This window comes from Setaria viridis, chromosome 3 (genome assembly GCF_005286985.2).
Source record: "Setaria viridis chromosome 3, Setaria_viridis_v4.0, whole genome shotgun sequence".
NCBI classification, from domain to species: domain Eukaryota; kingdom Viridiplantae; phylum Streptophyta; class Magnoliopsida; order Poales; family Poaceae; genus Setaria; species Setaria viridis.
In genome coordinates this window covers 18772245-18797709 of record NC_048265.2, presented here as the reverse complement: position 1 = coordinate 18797709, position 25465 = coordinate 18772245, and the positions used below count along the sequence as shown (strand labels likewise).

General features: G+C 57.3%; 1 protein-coding gene across 1 annotated transcript; it reads right to left on the bottom strand.

Annotated features, from left to right (window-relative positions):
* Positions 1–13901: 13901 nt before the first annotated feature.
* Positions 13902–14786, bottom strand: LOC117849106 (uncharacterized). Its single transcript, XM_034730701.1, has 2 exons — positions 14160–14786; positions 13902–14039 (listed from the first exon to the last, which is right to left on the bottom strand). The coding sequence occupies exons 1-2, from the start codon at positions 14784–14786 to the stop codon at positions 13902–13904; spliced, it is 765 nt and encodes a 254-aa protein (XP_034586592.1).
* Positions 14787–25465: the final 10679 nt, after the last annotated feature.

Sequence of the window (25465 nt, the reverse complement as noted above, 5' to 3'; positions counted from 1 at the left end):
AATACGGTTTCAAGCCATGAAATATGTGCTACTCGAAGATGATTTATTTTACCGAACGATTGATGGAGTTCTGCTCAAATGTTTGGGAACAGAAGAAGCAAAGATCCTGATGGGAGAAATCCACGTAGGCGTGTGCGGAGCTCACCAATCGGCTCATAAAATTAAGTGGATGATTAGAAATAATGGATACTATTGGGCAACGATACTCGAAGACTGCTTTAAATATTATAAAGGGTGTCAGGACTGTCAGAAGTTTGGCAACGTGCAACGTGTGCCAGCATCGGCTATGAATCCGATAATCAAACCACGGCCGTTTAGGGGTTGGGGAATAGATCTCATCGAACAAATTTATCCTCCATCAAGCAAGGGACACAAGTTTATATTAGTAGACACTGACTACTTTACCAAATGGGTGGAGGCAATTCCATTGAAGGCTGTAACATCGGCCGCCATGGTCGATTTCGTAAGAGACCACATTGGTTATCAGTTCGGTATTCCTCAAACCATCACAACTGATCAAGGAACGATGTTCACTTCGGGAGAGTTCGAGGAGTTCACTGCCGATATGGGAATTAAGTTGTTGAATTCTTCTCCGTATTATGCTCAAGCTAACAGCCAAGCCGAATCATCCAATAAGGGGATAATCAAGTTGATCAAGAGGAAGATAGAGGAGTAACCTAAAAAGTGGCACTTATGTTTGACCGAGGCTTTATGGGCTTACAGGATGGCCTGCCACGGGGCCACTAAAATTTCTCCTTATCAATTGGTATATGGTCACGAGGCGGTATTGCCTTTGGAATTAAGGACGGGGTCAAGGCGCACATCACTTCAAGATCAGTTGACGGCTGATGACTATTCCCTCATGAAGGGAGAACTCAACAATTTGGCAGGTCAGCGATTAAGGGCCCTAATCAGCATTGAAGAAAACAAGAAAAGGGTGGCCAGGTGGTACGATAAGAGGGTCAAGGTCAAACAATTCTCCCAAGGAGATTTGGTATGGAAGTTGGTGCTGCCGATAGGGTCTAAGGATCCCAAGTTCGGGAAAGGGTCGCCTACTTGGGAAGGGCCGTATAAAATCGGCCGATGCGCTCCGGGAAATGCATATATACTAGAAACGATCGAAGGAGAGGAGTTCACAAGGGCCTTGAACGGAAGATATTTGAAGAGGTACTATCCTAGTATATGGGTCGATGCATAACTAACAATAGGGTGCATCGAGATGACGTGGCCAACTCCTATTGACTCCTGTTGGTATAGCTGATGAAAAGAGAAACATCACCTTAAGGACGAAACATTCGATAAATATGGCTGATTTATTATTCGAAACAAATGGCAGGGTACATGGCCGACATGGTACAAGTCGCCCTTAGCACAAAAGTACCAATACACTTATGGACCACGCTTTTTCTTAATCTCCCTCTCAATCCGACCTAATTCTATCAAGAGGCGGATGCTCTTTTCTTCCAGATCCTCCATGGCAGCTTCATCCTCGACTTGACGAGGGAGTGGGTGGCTCCTATCGAGAGGTGGTTGAGATGTCCCCGCCGCAGTGTCCTCGAGGGCGACTGGGTGAGGGAGTGGATGACTCCTTTTAGTTGGCGGCCGCCTGGAGCAGTTGGCGTCGATGTGATCCCAGATCTTCTAGACTTCAGCAGGAACGTGATCCCTGAGTTCGTCGCGATGAGCCCTGATCAAATCTTTGTCCGCCTGAGATAACGGTTCATCGGAATGCATGATCTCGATCACCCGTTCCAGTTCAGGACTAAGGTGTCTCGGCTGAAAATCAACAAACAACTGCTCGGCGTCAGATCGATCGAAATACCAGACGGAGGAGCGAGGGGAAATGTCGTACCTGGTTGACAGAGAAGGAGGGAGAGGAAGAAGACATCTTCGCACCTAGTCTGAAGATATGGAGATTAAACTACCGGAGGAAAAGGGGATGGGCGATGTGAATATCTTCGGAAATGATACGGAGCCTCATAATTATAGAAAGAAAGGGGTGAGAGGATGGTAAGACGCATCCCATCGGAGTAAAAGAGGTAATAAATGAAAAGCTGCCACGATGGACGGTTCAGGTTTGAATCCACACGTTAACGACCAAAGGACATAAATGTTTACAAAAGCATTCAGTACTTTCATAGTTCACCCGAGGAGGGCATTAATAGCTGCGATCGCTCGTTGCCTAACTTGATCGGGCGAGTCTAAGGTTCTCTGGTCATCATCAGCCGATCCAGGGACTTCTGGCATATGACGATGGATTTTATTGCTTCGTGGGCCAGGTTCTGCCTCTCCTGCTTTAGCTCGGCAATGACAGACGGGAGGTCTTGAAGTCTCTTCTCTTCGACAGCTATGGCCTTGGTCACCTGCTCCATCTCCTTGGCAAGGTCTGCCCTTCGCTGTTTAAGGCGATCTATAGCACCAACGATATCCGGGTGAGAGCTTTCAAGGAAACTGATTCGGTGATGTACCTCTTGAGGTCGATGCTTGTAAGAGTCTTCCTCCTCGCGAGCTTTTGCTAGTTTGGCGCGATCGGCCATGTGGCACAAGGCCCTGAACACTGGAACCCGCATTGACTCAATATATGCGGTGGGTGCCAGAGCTTCTTCTGCCTCTTCGGGAACTCGGCCTCTGATTTCGCTAAGAAGTTGCCGAATCGGCGAAGCGTCCTCCACTAATCGGCCGATGTCGTCTTGGAGGAGGGTCCGTATGCTCTCAAGCTTGGCACGGATGTCATCGGGGATCGAGCTCAGTGTAATTTGGTGCGAGGCAACCTTCTCATCATCAGAAAGTGCGATCGTGAAAGAGGAGAAACTGTTGTTGGGGGTATCTTGTTCCTGCGAGAGAATAAGAAATAATAAATACCAATTAGCCAACGGTAATGGGAAATCGGCCGATTCGGGTGGCAAGTCTCTTACCTCTTTGAGGCGGATTTCTTCTACTTGCGCCGACGGGAGTGCTACCCTCGGCTCAGGAACTGGCGCGATTGTTTCATCAGAGGAGGAAGATTCGACGATTATTGGTGTCTTGCTCAGGTCGACCTCCTGGAAAGGTATTAGAAGCAGATTTTTATAAGTGTAATACAAATAATTAAGTCTGATGGCATATGATGACTGCCATACCTCTGCGAGTCGACCGGCCGATGGCCGTTGAAATGGTATAATCGATGTGTCCAGGGTAGCCTGCTTCAAAATCGGTTAAGTTTTTGATATCAAAAAATTGAGTTAAAAGATTCTTTACCTCGGTGGGAGGAATTACTGCTCCGATTTCTGCTTGGATGTGGCCGATTGTTGCGAAGATTGCACTGGGGCGGTTTGGACGGCCTGATAGAAAGAAGAAGTTAATATCGATAGAATACTCAGAAGGATGTGAAGTATGCGGAGTTACCGGAACAGCTTCTACTAGCAGTGAGGCAGCAGCAGCTCCAGCTTCTGTAGCAGCTTGGGGGTCAATTTCTTCAATGACCAGAAGAATCGGCGCAGCTAAAGATTCAGCCGATGCCGCCGCCGATTGACCGACCGATTCCGTACGGGCGCGCACTCAAAGGCTCGTCTTCTTTAAGGTTTTCTTCGGCGTCTGTTTCAAACGGCCGATGGTGATGTCATCAATGGTTGGGGCATGATAGCCGATGAGTGGGAATGTTGTATATGGTAGCGGTTCTCTATTGGCCTGCCACTCCGGCTGAGCGTTGGAGGAAGTCGACTCTCGGACTGTAAAAGAAAATAACAGTTAGCGGCAAAACTTAAAAGAAGGTGATATTGAAATCGGCTGAGAAAGGAGCACGTACCACTGCGTTTGGGTCGATGTTCTTGGGATCAAGATCATTGCAGTATGTTGCAGGGGATGCACAAAAGAGATGTTGCTTCCATTCAACCCACCATAGTTTGAATTGTTGGACGGCAAAAGGAGCCACTATCCATTTGGTCAGGTCAATGGTATTGGAGTCCGGCACCAGACTACACAGCCGATTATAGTCAAGACCCTTGGTGAGCTCATCCCGGAATTTTTCACAGCCGGCGAAATAAACTTGAATCGGCAGCTGACCAAGACCGAGTTGCCGTGCTGCAACTGATGGGTTGTAAAACTCATAAGTTGGGGTATCCTTCCCTGAGAAAAAGTTCGCTAGTAAAATCCCTGGCTTGATCAAGGCGTCTGTGAGATCATTGTCAAAGGTGTTGGACGTCGAATCGTAACAGAAGGGGAGCTCGAAAAGCGGCTCTGTTCTCTGGTACGGATACCAACTGGTAGTCTCTTTGCTGAAGCTGTTGTAAAAGCATCTGAAATACTTGGCTGTCTGAGTGGCGGTGAATTGGCAACCAGGGAAGGCTGAGGCTGCTTCGCCGAAAGAGGTGCATCGGCGCCTTACGGTGGGATTTTCCTCTGACTCAATGTTGGGGAATGTCATGGTCTCTATTCGCCGCTGGGATATCTTGCTCATGTACAAATTGAGCCAGAGGGTGATGAACCACCAGGGGCCACCATGGTTTCCAATCGGCTCTCCCTTTGATAGTTTGATGCCGATTTGGTGCAACATGTGGTAGGCCGATCCTAGCAGATGTTTCCCAAGAGGGACGGCGGCTCATCTTGATAGGGCTTCGGCTAGAGCTTGTGTATTGGAGGAAGGGCTGACTGCTCTGCCACAGAAAAGATGTTTCTCTAGCCACATCATCAAGAAGGCCGCGTATTCTCTCTCTAAGATTGTCCCGGTCTTCATGTTGTTTCTAATGTACCCCTTCCACCCGCCGATTCCCTTTGTTTCCAGCCGATGGGTCGGCTTGACCAGATAATTGAAAGGAGTATCAGGGGAAGAGATGTAAAGGCCGGTCAACATCACAACATCGGCTAGAGTTGGGGTCATGGGTCCGTGCCCGAAGAGGAATGCGTTGAGAGCGTCAGACCAGAAGTAGGAGGCTGCTATCACCAAGGGTTCGTTTCTCTCCATCTGGGACAAGGAAAGATTGATGCACTGGCTGATTTTTTGTTCATCCCATTGAACTCTCTTGGAGTTGGCCATTCTTTGGTACCATTCTTTCCAACCGGGAGTTTCATTCGGCCAAGATCTAAAAGTGCCCGACCAATGGTCCAAATTCATAGGCGATTGCTTAAACGGAATTCTATGGGTTTCTAAATTAATCATGTCGGTTGGGTCTGGGTTCCCCAAAGGGCCTAAACAGATAAGACCAGGAGCTTCGGAAAGACGAATGGTGATGTAGTGTCTGACTGCCTAAAAAGGTAAAAAGGGAAGAACTAAGAATGAATCTAAAAAAGATGCGTGGACCGTAAAAAGGGAAAAGTTTTGGAATGTTTACCTCTGGGATGAAGCTCATCGTCGCTGATGGGGTCGCCGGTGGAATCGCTGTCGCCGATGAAGTCGCTGACGGGACTTTTGTTGCCGATGGAACCGCTACCGCCACTGTTGGAGCTGCCGGCGGGGCCTCCGTTGCTGGTGGATTTGCCGATGGCGCCGCCATTGAGGGGATGAAGTGAAATGTGGATGAAAGGAAGATCGCTGGAGGGTGCAGTTGGAAGCTAAAAGGGCGCTGGAAGAAGATGGAAACTGATGCGCCGGGAAGGGAGTTACTGAGCTCGTGGAGAAGAAGCGGCAGGGCATGCCATTATTTAAGGACGGTCCAAGAGAAGGGGTAAAGGCAGGATTTTTACCCCGCCGTCTACACGTATTTCGAGGGAACGGTTGTCTCAGGTGCCCGTTTTGAAAAGATTGCAATCATCATGTAGAAGACCGCGAAACAGAAGGAGATTTTTGCCGTGTTTGTTTCGGAGGAGAGGTTAAAAAGGATTTCGAAGTAAAAGTTATGTTTGACTCCGAAACAAGGGGGCATGTGTTGACGCTAGATTTTGAGACGTATGAGATTGGCGTCAAGGAGGAAAGGATTGGCTAATATGGTGAATTAAAAGGTTACGATTGGGAATCGGCCGATTGGTGCTACAGTTGGGAATCGGCCGATTGGCGCTACAATGTTTTGGCGGACGGAGTTGGTGGAGATCGGCCGATTGGAAGGTTGGAGCGATTGGGCCAATATGGGCTTAAAGTGGGTCAGAGAAAGGAGATAGAGAAAGATTGGCCCGTGGGAGTACAATAACCAACTCTGATACGAGTTGTGTTTGTAAATATTCATTTTCATTTAAAATTAGAGATAGATCCTAGTCGGTTAGGAAATTGGTTGTAACAGGCTATAAATAGCCATCTTTAGAGATTTGGAAACAACACATCAATCAATACAAACAAATCTACTTTTTCATCGTACTTTACTTTCAAGTCGGCGACTTCGCCAATACTTCTTTCTTTCACGAGTTCGTATGGGTTGGCAGGGCTGCATCGACACGATCTCCGGCCGATTCTATAAGTTCTGTTTATTGAGTAATATCTAAGCTTTAACTTCGGGCGCATCGCTGTTGTTTCGTTTAGATTTATTCACTAGTTATCGATATTTACTAGAATTATAGGTTTTGTCTACTGTTCTAGTTTTATCACCAGTTATCCAGCTTGAGATTTGAACTATCGGCTCTGTTGCTGTCATTTTCATTCATCATTATCGCATAGCCGATTAGATCTATTTCAAGTGTTGCCTTTGTAGCTTTGTCTAGTTTACTCTAGTAGTTTTCTTCGCAATCGCTACGTGATTGTCGGCTGTATCATAGCCGATCATCTTTATGTAGCAAATCGGCTGATTCGCTGATACGCTTTTCGGGACAGATCGGAACCTTAGCTGATCGGAACCCCTCGAATTTGACACGTTTTCTTCCTTGCCAATCAACAGGTCAGATTGGCTAGCACGCCGCGTGTCGTTGTCAAGATTAGCGGATCAAGACTACGGCTAGTAAATTTCTTTTATGCGCGTAAGGCTTCGGATGGTGGCGTGGGAAGACACGGGGTTAGACTGGTTCGGGCAATGAAAGCCCTACGTCCAGTTTGAGGAGCTGCTCGTGTTGCCCACGCGGGGTCTGTAGTAGGGGTTACAGATGAGGCAGGTGTGAGGAGAAGTAAAAGAGAGAAGCTAAGTAAAGTAAATACAAGGAGAAGGACCAAGTCCCCGGGTCGCCGCCTCCTGCTCCGGCCTTCGGCTCCTGCCAGCACGTCCACCGGAGCAGGGCGGCTGTCTTCGGATCCTGTCGACGATCTTCCTGGCGACCGCCGCCGCCAAGCATGATGATGGTGTTCGGTCGCGGCAACTGTGCACGTTGGGGGAGACGGCTGACCCTGTTGGCCTGCTCATGGCTCGTGGGACACGGATGTCGCGTCCCTGTTGCCAAATGTGCGGGGCGCGAGAACGGGCGGAGCTCCCTTCTGTGCCGGGCGGCGCATGCCATGAGTGCCTCTTGACGAATCAGGGGGAGCGGCGGCCACTGTAGCCTGTGCGGTCGCGGCTATAGTGTTCCGCCCACGAACTTGTGGCGGTCACGTCGAGGGTTACGGGCGCCTTTCTGCGCGTTAGAGCAGTGGCGCATTTATGGAAAGATCGGTGAGGGGCCCACGAGATCCGCGCCCTCGTCTGCCGGTCTGCGCCCGAGGCGGACTTTTGTCTTGTGGGCCCGGATGAGTCCGACCCCTACGCCCGGGTCGGGTGAGGCGGAACCTTGCGGCGAGGGGTCAGGCGCATCCGACCCTGGGACCGTGGGTCGGGCAAGGCGGAGTTCTGCCATCAGGGGGTCAGGAGTGTCTGACCCCGAGGCCCTAGGTCGGGCGAGACGGAGTGGGACGCTCCCTGCGTATGTTAGGTCGGCAGCGATCGCCATTACCCCAGGTGGGCCTGGGCCTTCATGATTGTTGTTTTAAGGGCTATTAGGAGGTCGTTTATATTTCCCCGCAACAGTAGCCCCCGAGCCTGTGGTGGAGCGTGGATGCTCCTCCAGTGGCTGCTATCATCATTCATCGGGGATTCCTGCTCGTCAGGCAAGCTGCAGTTAATCAGGGATAGGGAGTGTTGTTTGCTCGGCTTGGCCGGGGAGATTGATCAGGGGAGGTGTCCTGTGGGTGACTTGGCACAGGAAGATTTCTTGTTGTTCCACAGGGCACCTGCCGTGTGGAGACGTTAAGTCGTGACCATTCGCGTGCTCATTGGTTGCAAAGCTAGCCCCCGAGCCCCCGCACGTTGCAGGAGACCGGTCGAGGGCTAGATCGACGTTTGAACATTACCCCTCAAGCGTTCGTTCGCTGAAACGGAGCGGGTGAGCCTTGCCACGCTATCCTTGCCGGACAAACCGTGGTGCTCGTTGAGCTGTAGACGGGTCGATTTGAGTGGGGTCCCAGTCCTCGTTCGGGGGGGGGGGGGGGGTCCGGCTTGGGCCAAGCTGGTGGCGTACCCCAGATTCTGGCTGGCCAGTTCATATAGTTCCCGAGTCCGTTCGATCGGATCCGGGGGCTCGTTGCCTTTCTTCAGGGAAAAACCATGAACTTTGGTACCGGTTCGGACTCGAATGTGAGGTCGGGACGCCCTAGGCTGTCGCTTGCCTGGGTGATGGCCGCTAGCGAACCTGTCCCTTCTCCCCCCTTGCTCAGGGGTGTCCTGGGGCGGCTGTCGAACCTGTAGTGGTCCAGCCTTCGAACCCCTGGACCGTAATGGACCGTAGGGGTGTTTTCAGCCCCGTATCCTTTTTTTACCTCTTGGTGGGCCTCGGGCCAGACGTGGAGGAGGTTGTGCGCGTGTGTTCTCCGGGAGTCGAAGTGACGGAAGACGCCAGCCCGCGAAACGAGGGAGGAGGGGATGTTTTCCGGTGGCAGGTTGTGCGCACGACTTCTAAAAAAGGCAGGCATGATGGGGGTGTACCTGGCACTGCATTTACTGCGATGGGGCCGCTTGTTCCGCTTCCCACGCGCCTCCCTATAAGACGGGGAGTCCACCTCGCCGGTTCCGCCCGCAACTGCTCCCAAATCTTTTTGCCTTCTCGCGCGCCCTTTGCCTTCTTGCACGCTGTTCACCTTCCTCTGCCTAGCGCAGCAGCTTTCCTCACCCTCCACCGTCGAACCTTTCTCCCCTTCGCGATGGGGTCCTGGGCGTGCTCAAGTTTTGGCACCTCGTGCGCCGACAGCCTCATGAGGAAAGGCCTCCTCTGCGAGAGGACCGAGAGGAGCGAGTGGCAGTTCCCCGAGATGGAGGAAGTGCCGAGTCCGCCCGCCGGCTACATCCTGTCGTTCGCCCACTTCCACGAGAGAGGGTTTGCAACCCCGTCGAGCCTCTTCTTCCGTAGGCTGCTGCACTACTACGGGCTCGAGCTGCAGCACCTTAATCCCAACGGGATCCAACACATCGTGGTGTTCGTCGCGCTGTGCGAGGGGTTCCTGGGCATCAAGCCCAACTTCTCGCTCTGGAAGTACTTCTTCGCGGTCAGCCTGTACCAGAGGGCCGAGAAGAAGGGGAGCCAGCAGCGGGCGACCCCGGTGGTGATAGGGTGCGCCGCCATCCACCTCCACCATACCCGCGCCAAGGAATACATGGCGATGAAGACGGCGGCATCCCACAAGGGGTGGCATCAGCAGTGGTTCTATGTGAAGAACTACTCTAACTCCCCCTTGCCAGAGTTCACCAGCCACATCATCGAAGCGGCGCTGGAACTATGGTGGTACGGCCCGGTGGAGAAGGAGAAGAAGCGGATCGCTGGTTTGCTTCAGGCCATCGAGCATCTGAAGGGAAAGGGGCTGACCGGGACCAGAGTTTTCGGTGTGTACCATGGTCAGAGGGTGGCACCGCTAATGCTTTAGGTTCACTCGCTTGCTGAGATGTCTCCCGGTGCGACGACCGAGGGCACCGTCCTTGCGACAGGTGCGCTTGCCGCCACCGAGATCTGGCAGCGAGTCCGGGAGGCGCTGGACGACAAGGACACCGATTACCCGGTGCCCGGTCACCCTCCAATGCGCCCGGACAAGAATTTTGTCGAGCTGGTGAGGACTTCGCGCTCTCGTTCTTTTTTCCTGCATTTCTTGGTTCGTCGCTCTGACGCGGAGTTTTTGTGCCTGCAGGGCCACATGACCAATGTCGTGAACTCGCGCTCGCCAGTGCCAGAGGACGCTGAATGGCGGCAGCAGAACCGCCTCCTCGTCGAGGAGCAGAAAAGGCGCAAGGACAAGGAGACGGCGAGAAAGAAAAGGAAGGCCGCCAAGGAGTTCCAACGGCGGCGACGGGGCCAGGTCGTGTCGGACGATAACGACGACGACGATGATGAGGAGGAAGAGGAGGAAGACGAGGAGGAGGTAGAGGAGGAGGAGTTCGTTCTGGCCTCCCGGCCGGGCGCACTGTCATCTGGGAGCAGCGCCCCCAATTGGCCGAGGGGGGCACGCCGAGCGGACATCCTGCCCAGGACCCGCCCCCGCAAGGCTCTAGGACCGCGCCCCAGGGGTCGGCGCGGGGCGCACCTCGGGAGTCAACGGAGCCGACCCCCGACCCTCAACCTGCGGCCCAAGAGCAGAGAAGTAGCGGCAAGTGGCCGCTGCCAGATGCCCCGGGGTTGGCGTCGGGCTCGGAGGTGAAACGTGCCCGCCATCCTTGCGCTGGGGGAGTGTAAGTGGAAATTACACGCGCATCTTATTCCTTCCCTGGCATCGAGTTGTTTTTGCTGATGTTGTTTGTTGTTCCATAGCGCCACCCTCTGGGACTTCGTCCCGCCACTGGCGCCGAAGAAGGCACTACGGGTGTCGTCCACCTCCGCGGGGCGAACCGCGACCCCGCCGGCAGCGAGCGGTGGTGTCGCCGGGGAGACCGCAGAGCCTACTGCAGAAGTGCCCCCCGCGGCGGCAACCGAGGGAACGGTGCCACAGCCGGGCACGGGGGAGGGTCCGATCCCTGCTCCGCCCTCGGCCTCCATGGCCGACCCTGCGGGACAGGGCGTTGCCCCTGGGGTCCCTCCGACCGGCGAGGTGATAGACCTCGACGACGAGGGGAAGGAGCCTACGGCCCCAGTGGCGACGACGGAGATGACGGCGGCGGGGATGGGGGCAATTGCCCCAGCGACCACGACGGAGATGGAGGTGGTGGCGGTGGAGGGAGAGTCCACTCCCGCGACCGCGACAGGGATGACGGCAGTGGTGGAGGCGGGGACACACATGCCCCGGCAGCCGCAGCAAAGGCGGCGGCGGCGGAAGCGGGGGTGCCTGCCCCGACGGCCGCGACGGAGGCGGGAACACCTGCCTTGGTGGCCGCGATGAAGGCCGTGGTAGGGGTGGGAGCGGGAACGCCTGCTCCGGTAGCCGCGATGGAGACGGTGGCGGCGGTGGACGGATTGGGATGCGCGGTGGCGTCGACGATGGCCGCGGCGACTTCGACAGGGATGGCGGCGCACGTGTCGGGGCCGTCGACGAGGCCGGTGGCATCTGGGGCGGTGGCGCCTGCCCCAGAAGCGGCGTCGGGGATGGCGGCACCGGGGGCGGCCGGAGCGGCCTCCACCCTTATCTTGGTTAATCTCGTTCCCAAGGTGTGGAGTGGGACTACTCTGCGCTGGATGTCCCGCGATGACCTGTAGAGACCCCTCTTCATGCTGAATGACGTCGAGGAGTGGGGCAAGTGGCAGGCGGTGCAGGGCGGGCTTACAAACGTCCGCGCTACCTTGTCTTCGGCGATGGGGAAGCTGGACGGCATCGTCATCCCCGGTGGCCAGGTACGGTGTTCTCCCTGGTGGTTATTTTCCTCCCGTCTCTCTGTTACTGAGCATAAATTATTTTGTAGGCCCTCCAAGAGTGCAGCCGGGGGAAGTCCGATTTCCTCCGGCTTGAGCGGGGGCTCTAGGAACGCTTCTCCGTGGAGAGGCAGTGGACCGGGGAGCTGACCGCATAGGTTGCCGCCGCTCAGCAAGTCATCAACGACCTGCAAAGGTGTGAGCGGGTGGCGTGGGAGGACGCGCGGCAGGTGGAGGAGAAGTTCCAGGCTGTCGTCGAGAAGGCTCGCCTCAATCTCGAGGAGTTCCAGGCTGCTTCTGAGAAGGCCCGCCTTGATGCTGAGGAGCTCGCACGGCTGAAGCGGGACGATGAGGCCCTTCAGAAAACCGTTGAGCGTATCCGGCGTGAGCGTCAGAAGGCTTGGCAGGATCGGGACTTCGAGGCGACCCGGAAGGTTGAGGCCGAGAAGGTAGCAGCCGCGCTTGGGGCGGAGGTCAGTCAGCTCCACGTGCAAGTGCAGGGGCTTTAGACCGCCGTGGCCCATGGGCTCGACCGGGAGCGTGAGCTGAAGTCTCAGTCCGAGGGTAAGGCTCTTCTCGTTCCTTTGTTTTTGTGGTTTTGTGATGGTTTCTGACTTGGACTTCTGTGGACGGACCTCACAGATGAACTCGCCTGGCTGAGGGAGGTCCTCGACGTGGAGCGCGCTGGGCACGGCAACCTGCGGGACGCGGTCCGCGTTGTCTGCGACGGCCTCGGCGTGGTCCACGGGGAGGGGACGAGTTCGTTGGCGGCTCGTGTCCTTGGGATGTACCAGCGGGCCCGCGAAATCGCTCTGGAGGTGCTCCATGTCGGCGTGAGGTGGGCCTTCGGCGTCTTCGGCTCCCACTATTCCGGCATCAACTTGTCAGGATGAGCGGGGGGTACGCCTCAGGCTACTCCGAGGCCGAGCTAGACGAGATCGATGCGTCGGTGCTCAACCCAGCGGAGGCCTTGGTGAAGCTTATGGAGGAGGAAGCCGTCCCGCCTGAAGACCCAAGGACGAGCTAGCTATATCGGGCTTAGACGCCCCAGAATGTAAATATGTTAGTTAACTTTGAACTTGTTTTTGTGATGGCCGCAAAGGCCTTTTCTATAATTTGTCGAAGAAATGTTTTCGATCCTCTTTCTTGTTTTTTGGGTTTGGAAAGTTTAGAGCGCAGGTCGAGCGTGTTAGTAAGCGCTGATGGCCGAAAGCGTCGTAGCCGCTGGGGCGTAGGTTTTTTCGTAGTCCGATCAGTCTTGCCTGAGCGTCGTTCGTGCACTCTCTCCTTTTCACACCCAAACGTTTAGGAAGAGGGTCGGTTCGGAAACAAATGATGTTTTGAGAAGACGTCAAGTGACTTGGGCCGGAGCCCCTGATAGCCCCCGAGGGATATGCGACCCTAGGGCAGAGCCAAGGTCGGATATCCCTGAGTTTGGCACGAAACTCGAATGAAATCGACTCAAAACTACCCTTTTCTGTGAATTAACAAGTTACAGGAGTATGTATGTACAAAACTTGGAAATAGAAACTAAGGGTAGAAGCGTCTTAGCTGCTTTATGTTCCAAGCGTTGTTGAAGATCTGTCCGTTAGGGGTCGCCAGCTTGTACGTGTGCCTGGCCTCAGTACTTGCGCGACGATGAAGGGGCCTTCCCATGGAAGGGTCAGCTTGTGCCAGCCTCTGTTGTCCTGGACGAGGCGAAGCACCAGGTTGCCGACGTTGACGGCTCGGCCTCGTACCTTACGGCTGTGGTATCCTCGTAAGGCCTGCTGGTACTTGGCCGAGTGTAGCAGGGCCACATCGCGCGCTTCGTCGAGCTGGTCTTGCGCGTCTTCGAGCGATGCCTGGTTCCCCTATTCATCGTATGCCTTGACCCTTGGCGACCCGTACTCCAGGTCAGTGGGGAGGATTGCCTCGGATCCGTAGACCATGAAGAACGGTGTGAAGCCAGTCACCCTACTGGGGGTCGTCCTCAGACTCCATAGTACCGCGGGGAGCTCCGCAACCCACCGGCCACCGAACTTCTTGATGCAGTCAAAGATCCGTGGCTTGAGACCCTGGAGTATCATGCCGTTAGGCCGCTCAACCTACCCGTTCGTGCGGGGATGCGCCACGGCCGACCAGTCCACTCGGATGTGGTGGCCATCGCAGAACTGGAGGAACTTCTTCCCGGTGAACTACGTGCCGTTGTCCGTGATGATGGAGTTGGGGACTCCGAAGCGGTGGATGATGTCGGTGAAGAATAGCACCGCCTGCTCGGATTTGATCCGCACGATGGGTCACGCCTCGATCCACTTTGAGAACTTGTCGACGGCGACAAGCAAGTGGGTGAAGCCTCCGGGCGGCTTCTTGAAAGGTCGGGCGAGGTCCAGTCCCCACACCGCGAACGACCACATGATGGGGATGGTCTGGAGCACCTGTGCGGGCTGATGGGTTTGGCGTGCGAAGAATTGGCACCCCTCGCAGGTGCGTACCACGTGGGTGGCGTCGGCTACTGCCGTCGGCCAGTAGAAGCCCTGTCGGAAGGCGTTCCTAACGAGGGTTCTTGGCACGGCGTGGTGACCGCAGGCCCCGACGTGGATGTCCTGTATCAACGCCTTTCCCTGCTCGATCGGGATGCAGCGCTGGAGGATGCTGGTGTGGCTCCGTTTGTAGAGCTCTTGGTCGATGATGATGAAGGATTTGGCGTGACGCGCAATTCTGCGTGCCTCCGTCTTGTTCGTTGGGAGCATCTCGCGGATGAGGTAATCGAGGTACGGGGCTCTCCAGTCAGGCAGGGGGTCGGGCCCCTCTGCTGGGTTCGCCTCAATCTCCATGACTTCGGGGTCGGAGGGGTCGGCCTCCGGGTCCAAGGCAGATGGAAATCCGCCGACCCTTTTGGGGTCGGCGCGCGAGTCCAGGACAGATGGCACGTTGCTGACCTCTCCTGGGTTGGCACCCGAGTTTGGTGCAGGTGGCGCGTCGCCGACCCTTCCCGGCTCTTTGTAGCGGATGGAGGGCTTGTACTGGTCGCTGATGAAGACACCGTCGGGGATGGGCTTTCGGCCGGATGCCGCCTTCGCCAGTTCGTCAGCCGCCTTGTTGAAATGTCTTGCGACGTGGTTGAGTTCCAATCCGTCGAACTTGTCTTCGAGTTTGCGGACCTCGTCGCAGTACGCCGCCATCTTGGGGTCGTGGCAGCTCCACTCCTTCATGACTTTCCACTCCTTCGACGACTAGCTGAGAATCACCTCGGATGTCCAGCCACCAGATGCCCAGCTCGATGGTGATGCGAAGCCCGTTGAGGAGAGCCTCGTACTCAGTGACATTATTAGATGCAGGAAAATGGAGGCGAATCATGTACCTCATGCGCACGCTGAGAGGAGAGACGAAGACCAGACCTACGCCGGCGTGGGCCTTCATCAACGACCCATCGAAGTACATTGTCCAGTACTCTTGCATTTCCGACGCGGATGGCGTGTGGATTTCCGTCCACTCTGCGACAAAGTCGGTGAGTACCTGGGATTTGATGGTTGTGCGAGGGGCGTAGGTGATGCCCTGGTCCATGAGCTCGAGTGCCCACTTCGCGATCCGTCCCGTGGCGTCCTGATTCCGGATCACTTCGCTGAGAGGGAACGACAAAATGACCGTCACCGGGTGGGAGGTGAAGTAGTAGCGCAGCTTCCTCTTCGTGATGAGGATGGCGTAGATGAGCTTCTGGATCTGCGGGTAGCGCACCTTGGACTGGGACAAGACCTTGCTGATGAAGTACGCCGGGCGCTGCACCTTGAGGGTGTGTCCCTCCTCCTCTCGCTCCACCACCAGAGCCGTGCTAACCACCTGGGTGGTCACTGCGATGTAGAGCAGGAGTGGCTCCCCGTCGATTGGCGGGACCAGGATTGGGGCCTTCGTCAGGAGGTTCTTGAGCCGGTCAAGCACCTCCTGGGCCTCGGCGGTCCACACAAAGCGGTCGGTCTTCTTCAGGAGTCGGTAGAGAGGGAGCTCCCGTTTGCCGTGGCGCGAGATGAAGCGGCTCAGGGCCGCCAGGCATCCCATGACACACTGAACTCCCTTTATATTTTGGATCGGCCCCATGTCGCTGATGGCCGCTATCTTCTCCGGGTTGGCTTCGATGCCACGCATAGAGACGATGAAACCCAGCAGCATGCCCCTCGGAACTCCGAAAACGTACTTTTAAGGGTTGAGCTTGATGCGCTTGTCTGTCAGCCTTTCGAAGGCTAGTTCGAGGTCGGGGATGAGCTGGGCGCCCTTCTCGGACTTGACTACGATGTCATTGACGTAAGCCTCAACGGTTCGCCCGATGAGGTCCCCGAAACACTTAAGCATGCATCGCTGGAACGTAGCCCCCGCGTTTTTGAGGCCGAACGGCATCTTAACGTAGCAATAGGGGCCAAAAGGGGTGATGAAAGAGGTCGTGAGCTGGTCGGACTCTTTCATCACGATTTAATGGTAGTCGGAATACGCGTCAAGGAAGCTAAGGGTTTCGCACCCGGCGGTGGAGTTGACTATCTGATCTATACATGGCAAAGAAAATGGATCCTTTGGACACGCTTTGTTGAGACCGGTATAATCAACACACATCCTCCATTTCCTATTCTTTTTTCGTACAAGAACAGGATTAGCTAGCCACTCAGGGTGGTACACTTCCTTAATGAATCCGGCCGCCAAAAGCTTTTGGAGCTCCTCGCCGATGGCCTTGCGCCTCTCCTCATCGAAGCGACGCAGGCCTTGCTTCACCAGTTTGGAGCCGACCTTGATGTTCAAGGAGTGCTCGGTGACTTCCCTCGGGATGCCAGGCATGTCCAAGGGTTTCCACGTGAAAACGTCGCTGTTCGCGCGGAGGAAGTCGACGAGCGCGCTTTCCTATTTGGGAGATAGGGTAGCGCCGATCCGTACGGTCCGGCCGTCGGAGCTCTTGGGGTCGAGGGGGACCTCCTTGACGCCTTCGGTGGCCTCGCAGGAGGTGGCAGACTACTTGGAGTCAGGCTGATCCTCGGCGCTCTCCGCGAGCTGGATCATAGGATCTTCCGTGCAGGTGATGGCTGCGGCGTACTCGCAGCACTCTACGTCACACTCATACACCTTTTGGAAAGACGTGCCGACGGTGATGACCCCGTTGGGCCCCTGCAGCTTGAGCTTGAGGTAGGTGTAGTTGGGGATGGCCATGAATTTGGCGTAGCACAGCCACCCCAAGATGGCGTGGTAGGTTCCACGGAAACCCACCACCTCGAAGGTGAGGACCTCCTTCCTGTAGTTGGAAGGAGTCTCGAAAGTGACGGGCAGGTCGATCAGCCCGAGAGGCATCGCCTGTTTTCCCGGCACGATGCCGTGGAATGGCGCCTTGCTGGGGTGGAGGCGGGTGCGGTCGATCCCCATGGCGTCGAGAGTCTCGGCGTAGAGGATGTTGAGGCTGCTGCCTCCATCCATGAGCACCTTGGTGAGGCGCGTTGTGCCGACGACGGGTTCGACGACGAGCGGGTAGCGTCCTGGCTGCAGGACGCGCCCCGGGTGGTCAGACTGGTCGAAGGAGATGGCGGATCCCGACCAGTTGAGGAAGGCCGGTGTAGTAGGCTCGGCCGCGTAGACCTCGCGATGCTCCAGCTTCCAGCGGCGCTTGGAGTCGTAAGCCACCGGCCCGTCGAAGATCATGAAGCAGCCATCCACCTTGGGAAAGCCATCTTCCTTCTCCTCACCGTCTTTCTTCTCCTCGTCGGGCTTCCATCTCCGGTCGCCCTTCACCGGGTTGCCTACAAAATACCTCTTCATGAGGTTGCAATCTTTGTAGGTGTGCTTCGCAGGGAACTTGTGGTTCGGGCACGGTCCCTCGAGCAGTTTGTCGAAGAAACCGGGGGTGCCCTCTGGGGGCGGCTGCCCCCGCTTGCGCTCAGCAACAGCCATGAGGGGAGCCTCGCGCCGCTGCTTATTCTTCTTCTTCTGTTGACGGTTGGAGGTGCCCTCGTCGGCATCCTCCTCCCGCTTCGTCTTGCCCTTGGAGCGGTCGAAGATTGCCCCGACGGCCTCATCGCCTGAGGCGAAGCTGGTAGCAATGTTGAGGAGCTCCTCCGTGGTCCGCGGGCCCCTGCATCCCAGCTCGTGGACGAGGGGCTGGCAGGAAGTTCCTACCAGGAAAGCTCCTATGACGTCGGCATCCGCGACGTTGGAGAGCTCGGTGCGCTTCCTGGAGAAATGTCGGATGTAGTCCCAGAGGGACTCGTCTGACCCCTGGCGGTAGCTCCTGAGGTCCCAGGAATTGCCAGGGCGCATGTACGTGCCCAGGAAGTTCCCCACGAGGATCTCCTTCAGGTCGTTCCAGCTACGGATCCGACCCGAAGGGATGTGTTCCAGCTAGGCTCGCGTCGAGTTGGTCAGAAAGAGTAGGAGGTTGCGGATGATGAATAGGTCATCGTCTGCTCCACCAGCCTGACATGCAAGCCGGTAGTCACTGAGCCACAGTCCGGGGTTCGTCTCCCCGGAGTACTTGGCCACGTTCGTGGGCTGCCTGAAGTGCACCGGGAATAGCGCATTCAGGATGCGTGCGGAGAAGGCCCTAGGCCCCGCTGGGTCGGGGCTCAGGCTGCGATCTTCTTCGCTGTCGTAGCGGCCACCACGGTGGACGTGATAGCCGTGGTCCACCCCGTCCTCTCTGTCCGCGCGGGAGCGCCTCCGCGCGTCCAGAGTATCGCGGGCGTCGCGGATGGGGCCGACGCGCCGGTGAACGGACTAAGCCCCGCCTTCTGCGGGCGGCGGGGTCCGTCGAGCGGGCGCGGACTGGTTTGCCCTAGGGGGAGGCTAGTGGACAGACTCCCCCCGCCTCTCGGGAGGAGCGCTGGGTGCTGCCCTGCTGGCGTTTTGCCCGCGTCGCTGGGACGCGGAGCTCTCCGCCTCCTGGACGGCGGCGCACTCGAGTAGGTTGCGCACCTCCTTGTGCGCCTGACGCTCCTCGGGCGTCGCCGGCTCGGGGAGTCGTCGGAGTAGGGCCGCCGCTGCGGCGATGTTCTGGCTGGTGCGGGCGAAGAGCTGAGGGCGATCTTCATCCACACAGATGCGTTGCTACATGTCGCGCGTCCGTTGTCATGCCCCGCTTTCGTTGCGGGGACGCTCGACCTTCTGGCGGGGCGCCGCGCGTGCCTCTAGCTGTCGTGGCTGCACCGGGGCCCTAGCAAGGGCCCCAGTCGTAGCCGCGGTGCGCGGTGGGGGAGTCCGCTGCCTCCCTTCGGCGCCGTCATCATTGGATCCCTCGGAGTGCGTGTCGGCCATGAAGCACTCGCGCGATGGGTGGTGGCTCCCGTTGTTGGAGCCGGCGTCGGAAGTTGTCCTCGCCACGCCCACGAGCTCATTGCTCGCGGGCGGCACAGTCATGGACCGCATCAGGAGGCGACCGTAGGTCGCCGTGGCATTGCGCAGCCCGAAGGGCCGCTCCCCCGAAGGGGTCCCTGGGGCGCGCACCTGGCCGCTCGCCACTATTCCGGCGGTGGAGCCAGAGATGACGGGACGAGTAGGCAAGACAAGGAGAGGGATCAGCTCGATCCCCTCCCCCGTGGTGAGGAAGTCCAAGCTCCCGAAGCGGACGAGGGAGCCCGAAGCGCAGCTAGCGTCGTGGCTGGCCATCTGAAGCCGGTGATGTACGCGCAAAGGTTCCCTACCTGACGCGCCAACTGTCATTGTCAAGATTAGCGGATCAAGACTATGGCTAGTAAATTTCTTTTATGCGTGTAAGGCTTCGGATGGCGGCGTGGGAAGACACGGGGTTAGACTGGTTCGGGCAACGAAAGCCCTACGTCCAGTATGAGGAGCTGCTCGTGTTGCCCACGCTGGGTCTATAGTAGGGGTTACAGGCAGGCGAGAGAGGGAGCCGGTCCCAAGTCTCCTGGGTGTGCCTCTTGACGAATTAGGGGGAGCGGCAGCCACTGTAGCCTGTGCGGTCGCAGCTACAGTGTTTCGCCCGCGTACTTGTGGCGGTCACGTTGAGGGGCGCGGGCGCCTTTCTGCGTGTCAGAGCTGCGGCGCATTTATGGCAAGATCGGTGAGGGGCCCACGAGATCCGCGCCCTCGTCTGCCGATCTGCTCCCGAGGCGGACTCTTGTCTTGTGGGCCCGGATGAGTCCGACCCCCTACGCCCGGGGTCGGGCGAGGCGGAACCTTGCGGCGAGGGGTCGGGCGCATCCGACCCTGGGACCGTGGGTCGGGCGAGGCGGAGTTCTGCCGTCAGGGGGTCGGGAGTGTCCGACCCCGGGGCCCTGGGTCGGGCGAGACGGATTGGGACGCTCCCTGCGTATGTCGGGTCAACAGCGATCGCCATTACCGCAGGTGTGCCTGGGCCTTCATGATTGTTGTTTTAAGGGGTATTAGGAGGCCGTTTATATTTCCCCCCAACACCGCGCGAACCGCACCAGGACGATCACCCGAACAGGAGCTAAACATATTCTTCCAGGTCGTGTCCGACGCTGAGGGTCAATCGGCTGACTTTTAGCGCCAACACATATGAATTAACTAAAATAATCCATAAATCTATATCGAAATTACATACTGTCGTTGTCAAGATCAGCGGATCAGGACTTAGACTAGTAAATTTCTTTTATGCACGTGAGCCTCAGATGGTTGCACGGGAGACACGGATTAGACTGGTTCGGGCAAAGGAAGCCCTACGTCCAGCATCGAGGATGTTCGTGTTGCCCGCGCGGGGATTCTGTAGTAGGGGGTTACAGAAGGGCGAGAGAGGGACTGGTCCCAGGTCTCTTTTACTTTTTTGTTCTTAGGAGAAGTGTTGATCTCTTGATCTGCCCCTCCCCCCCCCCCCCCGGCTCTAGGTTCCTCCTTTTATATCGCAAGGGGCCGGCCGGAGTTACAATTGGGACCGGGTAAAAGGCAAAGAGTGTGATGGTAAAAAAGGTCTGGCGGGAAGGAGGGCAGAGGCCCCTGGTGCCCGACGTCCTGCCGACCCTGAACGCGTGCCGTCGTGCATGCCGGAAGGGGTGGCCGTCGGATGCCAAGTGTTGCAGCTCTTCGCAGGTAGCTACTTCGATGTTCGTAGGTATCAGGATAGATCATGATGAGGGGGTTTCGTCGTTATCCCGCCATCCGTTAGGGAGGACGGTGGATGCCGCTGCTCCGGCGATGGCTTGTAGAGGGTGGGAGCTTCATGCCTGTGCTGCCTGTTTGCGCGGGACCCGAGGGCGCGCGGGACCTGAGGGCAGGGCCGCTCCCTCCCTTTCTCTAGTCACCGCAGGTCATGAGTACCCTGCGACGAATAGGGGCTGGCCGCCCGTACTGTAGCTCGCACAGGATGGTCGTGCGCGGGTACTTGCGCCGGGTTGCGTGGGGGGCGCGGTCGCCCTGCGCTCTGCCAATTCTGCGGCGTATTTATGGTGAGGCCGACGGGGGGTCGCACAGGATTTGTCTTGTCTATGCGGACCGTATCCAAGGGGGATTCTGACCCGTGGGCCTCAGCGTGCCCGACTCCTTTGCTCGGGGTCGGGCGAGGCGGAACTTTCGTGATATAGGGTCGGGCGCTCCCGACCCCGGGGTTACGGTCGGGCGAGGCGGAGGCCTTGCGGAGGAGGGTCGGGCGCTCCCGATCTTGACGCCTAGGTCGGGCGAGGCGGAGATTTGACCACGCTTTGGTGGGCTTGGGCCCTCATGTTTGTTTCTTTAAGCTGCGTATTAGGGGGTCGTTAATATTTCCCCCCAACAGTAGCCCCCAAGCTTGTGGTGGAGCAGGAGTGCTCCTCCGGAGGCTTCTTTCGCTGTTTGCCATCGGTTCCTGTACCATGGCGCACTTGTTTCATTTTCGCCATGCTCGGAAGGACCTGTCAGTTTGTGACCACACGTGTGGCAGCCTTTTTGCGAGGCTAGCCCCCGAGCTCCTGCTCGTTGCCGGAAACCGATCGGGAGGCTAGGTCGACTTTTCGATCGTTGCCCCTCAAGCGTCCGTTCGCTAGGACGAAGGGGTTGAGCCGGGCCACGTTATCCGCGTAGGACGAACCGTGGTGCTCGTTTGAGCTGCAAACGGGTAAGTTCGAGTGGAGTCCCGGTCCCCGTTCAGGGGGGTCCGGCTTGGGCCAAGCTGGTGGCGTACTCCAATTTCCCGTCAGTCAGTTCATATAGTTCTCGGATCCGTTCGATCGGATCTGAGGGCTCGTTGCCTTTCCTCGTGGAAAAACCATGAACTTTATACCGAGCGGGACTCGAACGTGAGGTTGGGGCGCCCTTGGCGTTTGCTCGCCTGGGTGTTGGCCGCTGGCGGGCCCGTCCCTTCTCACCCCTTGCTCGGGGATGTCCTGGGGCAACTGTCGAACCCGAGTCGGGCCAGCTTTCGAACCCCTGGACCGTATTGGGCCGTAGGGGCGTTTTCAGCCCCGTATCCCTTTCTTACCTCCCTGTGGTGTTGGGATACGAGGTAGGCTACACTAGCGCAAATCAAAATTTCTACCGCGTATAACCAGGAAGAACTGCCGTATAAGGATCACGGGATTACCACTCGACGCACTACTGGTGCGGAAGATGTAGATATGCGTCGATGCAGTGAAGACGATCACGTAGTCGTACGTAGTCGATCAACGTAGTCGTACGTAGTCGATCACGTCCAGCAGCTCCTCAGCAGCTCGTCCACGTGCACGGCAAGATCGCCTCCGGTACCGCGGCTCGTCATCGGCTCGTCGTGGCTCGTCGGCGGCTCGTCGATGGCTCGTCCAAGTGCTGCAGGCGCAACACCTCCAAGGTATCCACACGTGCAGGGAGGAAGCGTCGCAAGCCGGACTGCTAGATCCGCGAGTTGCAACAGGCGAGGGCGTGGGAGGCGCGGCAGATGTGTTTCGCCAAAAGGTGTAAACCCTAGGGCGCCCCCACCCCTCTATTTATAGAGGTTCCTGATGGGCCTCTGGATCCGAGGCCCATTAGTACTCCTAAACCTAATCCAACTCGGAACAGATCCGAATTGGGCTTCCAGCCCCTTAAGTGTGTGACCCTATGGGTTCGGATACGTATAGACATGGCCCGAGTACTCCTACTCGGCCCAATAGTCGGTAGCGGCCTCTAGCAAGACGTGCCAACTCCTATACGCATACGAAGATCATATCAGACGAACCATCACAACATATATACATGCTATTCCCTTTGCCTCACGATATTTGGTCTAGCTTCAAGCCGACCACTCTTTCTCGATCCTATGATTCGGAATCCCTTTGTAGGTTAACTCTTAACCGTACGTAGCATGGCCATGCATTTTCGGATTCGATCACTCGAGGGGCCCAGAGATATCACTCTCAATCAGAGAGGGGCAAATCCCATCTTGATTGACCATGTCTCATAGCATGTTTCTTGACAAACCCGAAAGCTACCTTTATAACTACCCTGTTACGGCGTAGCGTTTAATAGCCCCTAAGTAGGTCGATCCACATCTAGAATACATGCGACAATCTCAGGTCTAAGGACAAAGCGTATATGTTGTTTAAAGAGAGAACTACTTCTCGTGTTGGGTCAGTCCTAACACATGTCTCCACATGTGTCCACATTATTAGTTCAACATCTCCATGTCCATGACTTGTGAAACATAGTCATCAACTAATACATGTGCTAGTCTAATATTCATGTGTGTCCTCACATGAACTCCGACTAGGGACAACTTTAGAATAACCATACAAGTAAAGAGTTTCACATACAATTCACATAATTGCAAATCAATTCAAGTAGCCTTTAATGGATATTCAATGAACACAATATACAAATCATGGATACAAATGGAATATCATCATCTCTATGATTGCCTCTAGGGCATACCTCCAACATGTGGGCCTTGGACCGGAGCGGAGCGGTTGATGTGCCAGGGCCGATCGTGGGGAGCGTCGTGGGCGCGAAGCCCGGGGAGTGGAGTTATGGAAGCGCCGTCCCGCGGATCGAGGAAGATAGGATGTTTCTCCGCGGCTGATCGTGCGCGCGATCTTCGAAAAGAAACGGGCGTGGCAGGGGCGTACCTGGCGCCGCATTTATGGCGGCCGGGGTGTCGATTTGGCTTCCCCAGCACTCCTCCTATAAAAGCAGAAACACGCCACGCCGGTTCCTCTCCTTTCGCGCTCAAGCCTTCTTGCCTTCCTAGCTCTCCTGCGCTTGCCTTGCTCGCCTCGTTCCCGTCGCTCCTCGCTGCGCGTTTCGTCTTTGCCTCCGTCGGTCCCCTTCCTTCTTCGGCGATGGCCTCCTGGGGAGCCTCCCACTTCACCGCCAACCGCGCTGAGGGCCTGGTGCGAAAGGGGCTCCTCTGTGAGAGGACGGCGGCGGATGAGTGGAGGCTGCCCGGGACGGAGCAGGTCCCGTCGCCGCCCGACGGCTACGTCGTCTCTTTCGCCCACTTCCACGAGTGGGGATTCGCCTCCCCTCCAAGCCGTTTCTTCCGCGGGCTCCTCCACTACTACGGGCTCGAGCTCTAGCACCTCAACCCCAATGGGATCCAGCACATCGCGGCATTCGTCGCGCTGTGTGAGGGATTCCTGGGGATCGATCCCCACTTCGAGCTGTGGAAGTACTTCTTCACGGTGAGCCTATACCAGAAGGCGGGGAAGGCCGGGAGCCAGCAGCGGTCGCCCCCGGTGCCGATTGGGTGCGCCGGGATCCACCTCCGTCATACTCGCTCCAAGGAGTACATGACGGTGAAGACCTCGGTGTCCCACAAGGGGTGGCACAATCAGTGGTTCTACGTGAAGAACTACCCGATCTCCCCCCTGCCGGCGTTCACCGGCCGCACCATCGACGCGGCGCCCGATGTGTGGGCGTACGGGCCGGTGGAGAAGGAGAAGAGGAAGATCTCCGACCTGCTGCAGGCCATCGGGCAGCTGAAGCGGGAGGGGCTCACCGGCGCCGGGGTCATCGGCGCATACCACGCCCGGCGGGTGGCACCGCTGATGCTCCGGGCCCGGCCCCTTGGCGTCATGACCCCCGACATGCCGCCCGAGGGCACCGTCATGGCGACAGGTGCGCTCGTCGCCTCCGAGATCCAGCAACGGCTCCGGGAGGTGCCGGAGGACAAGGACGTTGACTACCCGATCCCCGGGCATCCACCTATGCGCCCGGAGCAGGGCTTCGTGGACCTGGTAAGGCGTTTGGGTCACCACTTCTCCTTCCTGCCGTCGCATTGTCTTGTTGTTCTGACGTGGATCCTCCTTTTTCTTTGCAGGGCATGCTGACCCGGGTTGCGGACTCCCTCCCGCCGGTGCCGGAGGATGCCGCGCGGAGGGCTCGCAACCGCCTCCAGGCCGAGAAGGACAAACGCCACAAGGACAAGGAGACGGAGAAGCGGCGGAAGAAGGCCGCCAAGGAGCTCCAGCGGTGGCGGGGAGGGGTGGTCGTGTCCGATGACGACGACGACGACGAGGAAGAAGAAGAAGAAGAAGAGGAGGAGGAAGAGGAAGTGGAATTGTTTGCCCCCCGTTCGGGGGCTTTAGTGATTCGTGACGCACCCCCGCAGACGGCGGCAGGGGGTGCAGCGGCGGGAGCGTCCGTGTGGGATCCGGCTCCCCCCGGTCCTGGGGCCGTGCCTCAGGGGCCAGCGCAGCGCGTGCTCCAGGAGTTTGCGCGGACCGCTCCTCAGGGGTCAGCGCAGCGCGCGCCTCAGGAGCCGGCGCGGAGCGCTCCCCAGGGGGCGACGCAGGGCGTCCCCCGGGGGTCGGCACAGGACCTCCCCCAGGGAGGGACGCGGGGCGCCCCTTCGGGGTCGTCCCAGGGCACCCCCCAGGAGAAGGCGCAGGGTGCTCCCTCGGCGCCGGCGAGGGATGTCGCCCCGGCGTCGAGCCGGAGCGCCCCTCAGGGGCCTTCAGAGTCCACCCCTGCCGCAGTCTCGGGTCCGGCGTGGGGCGCC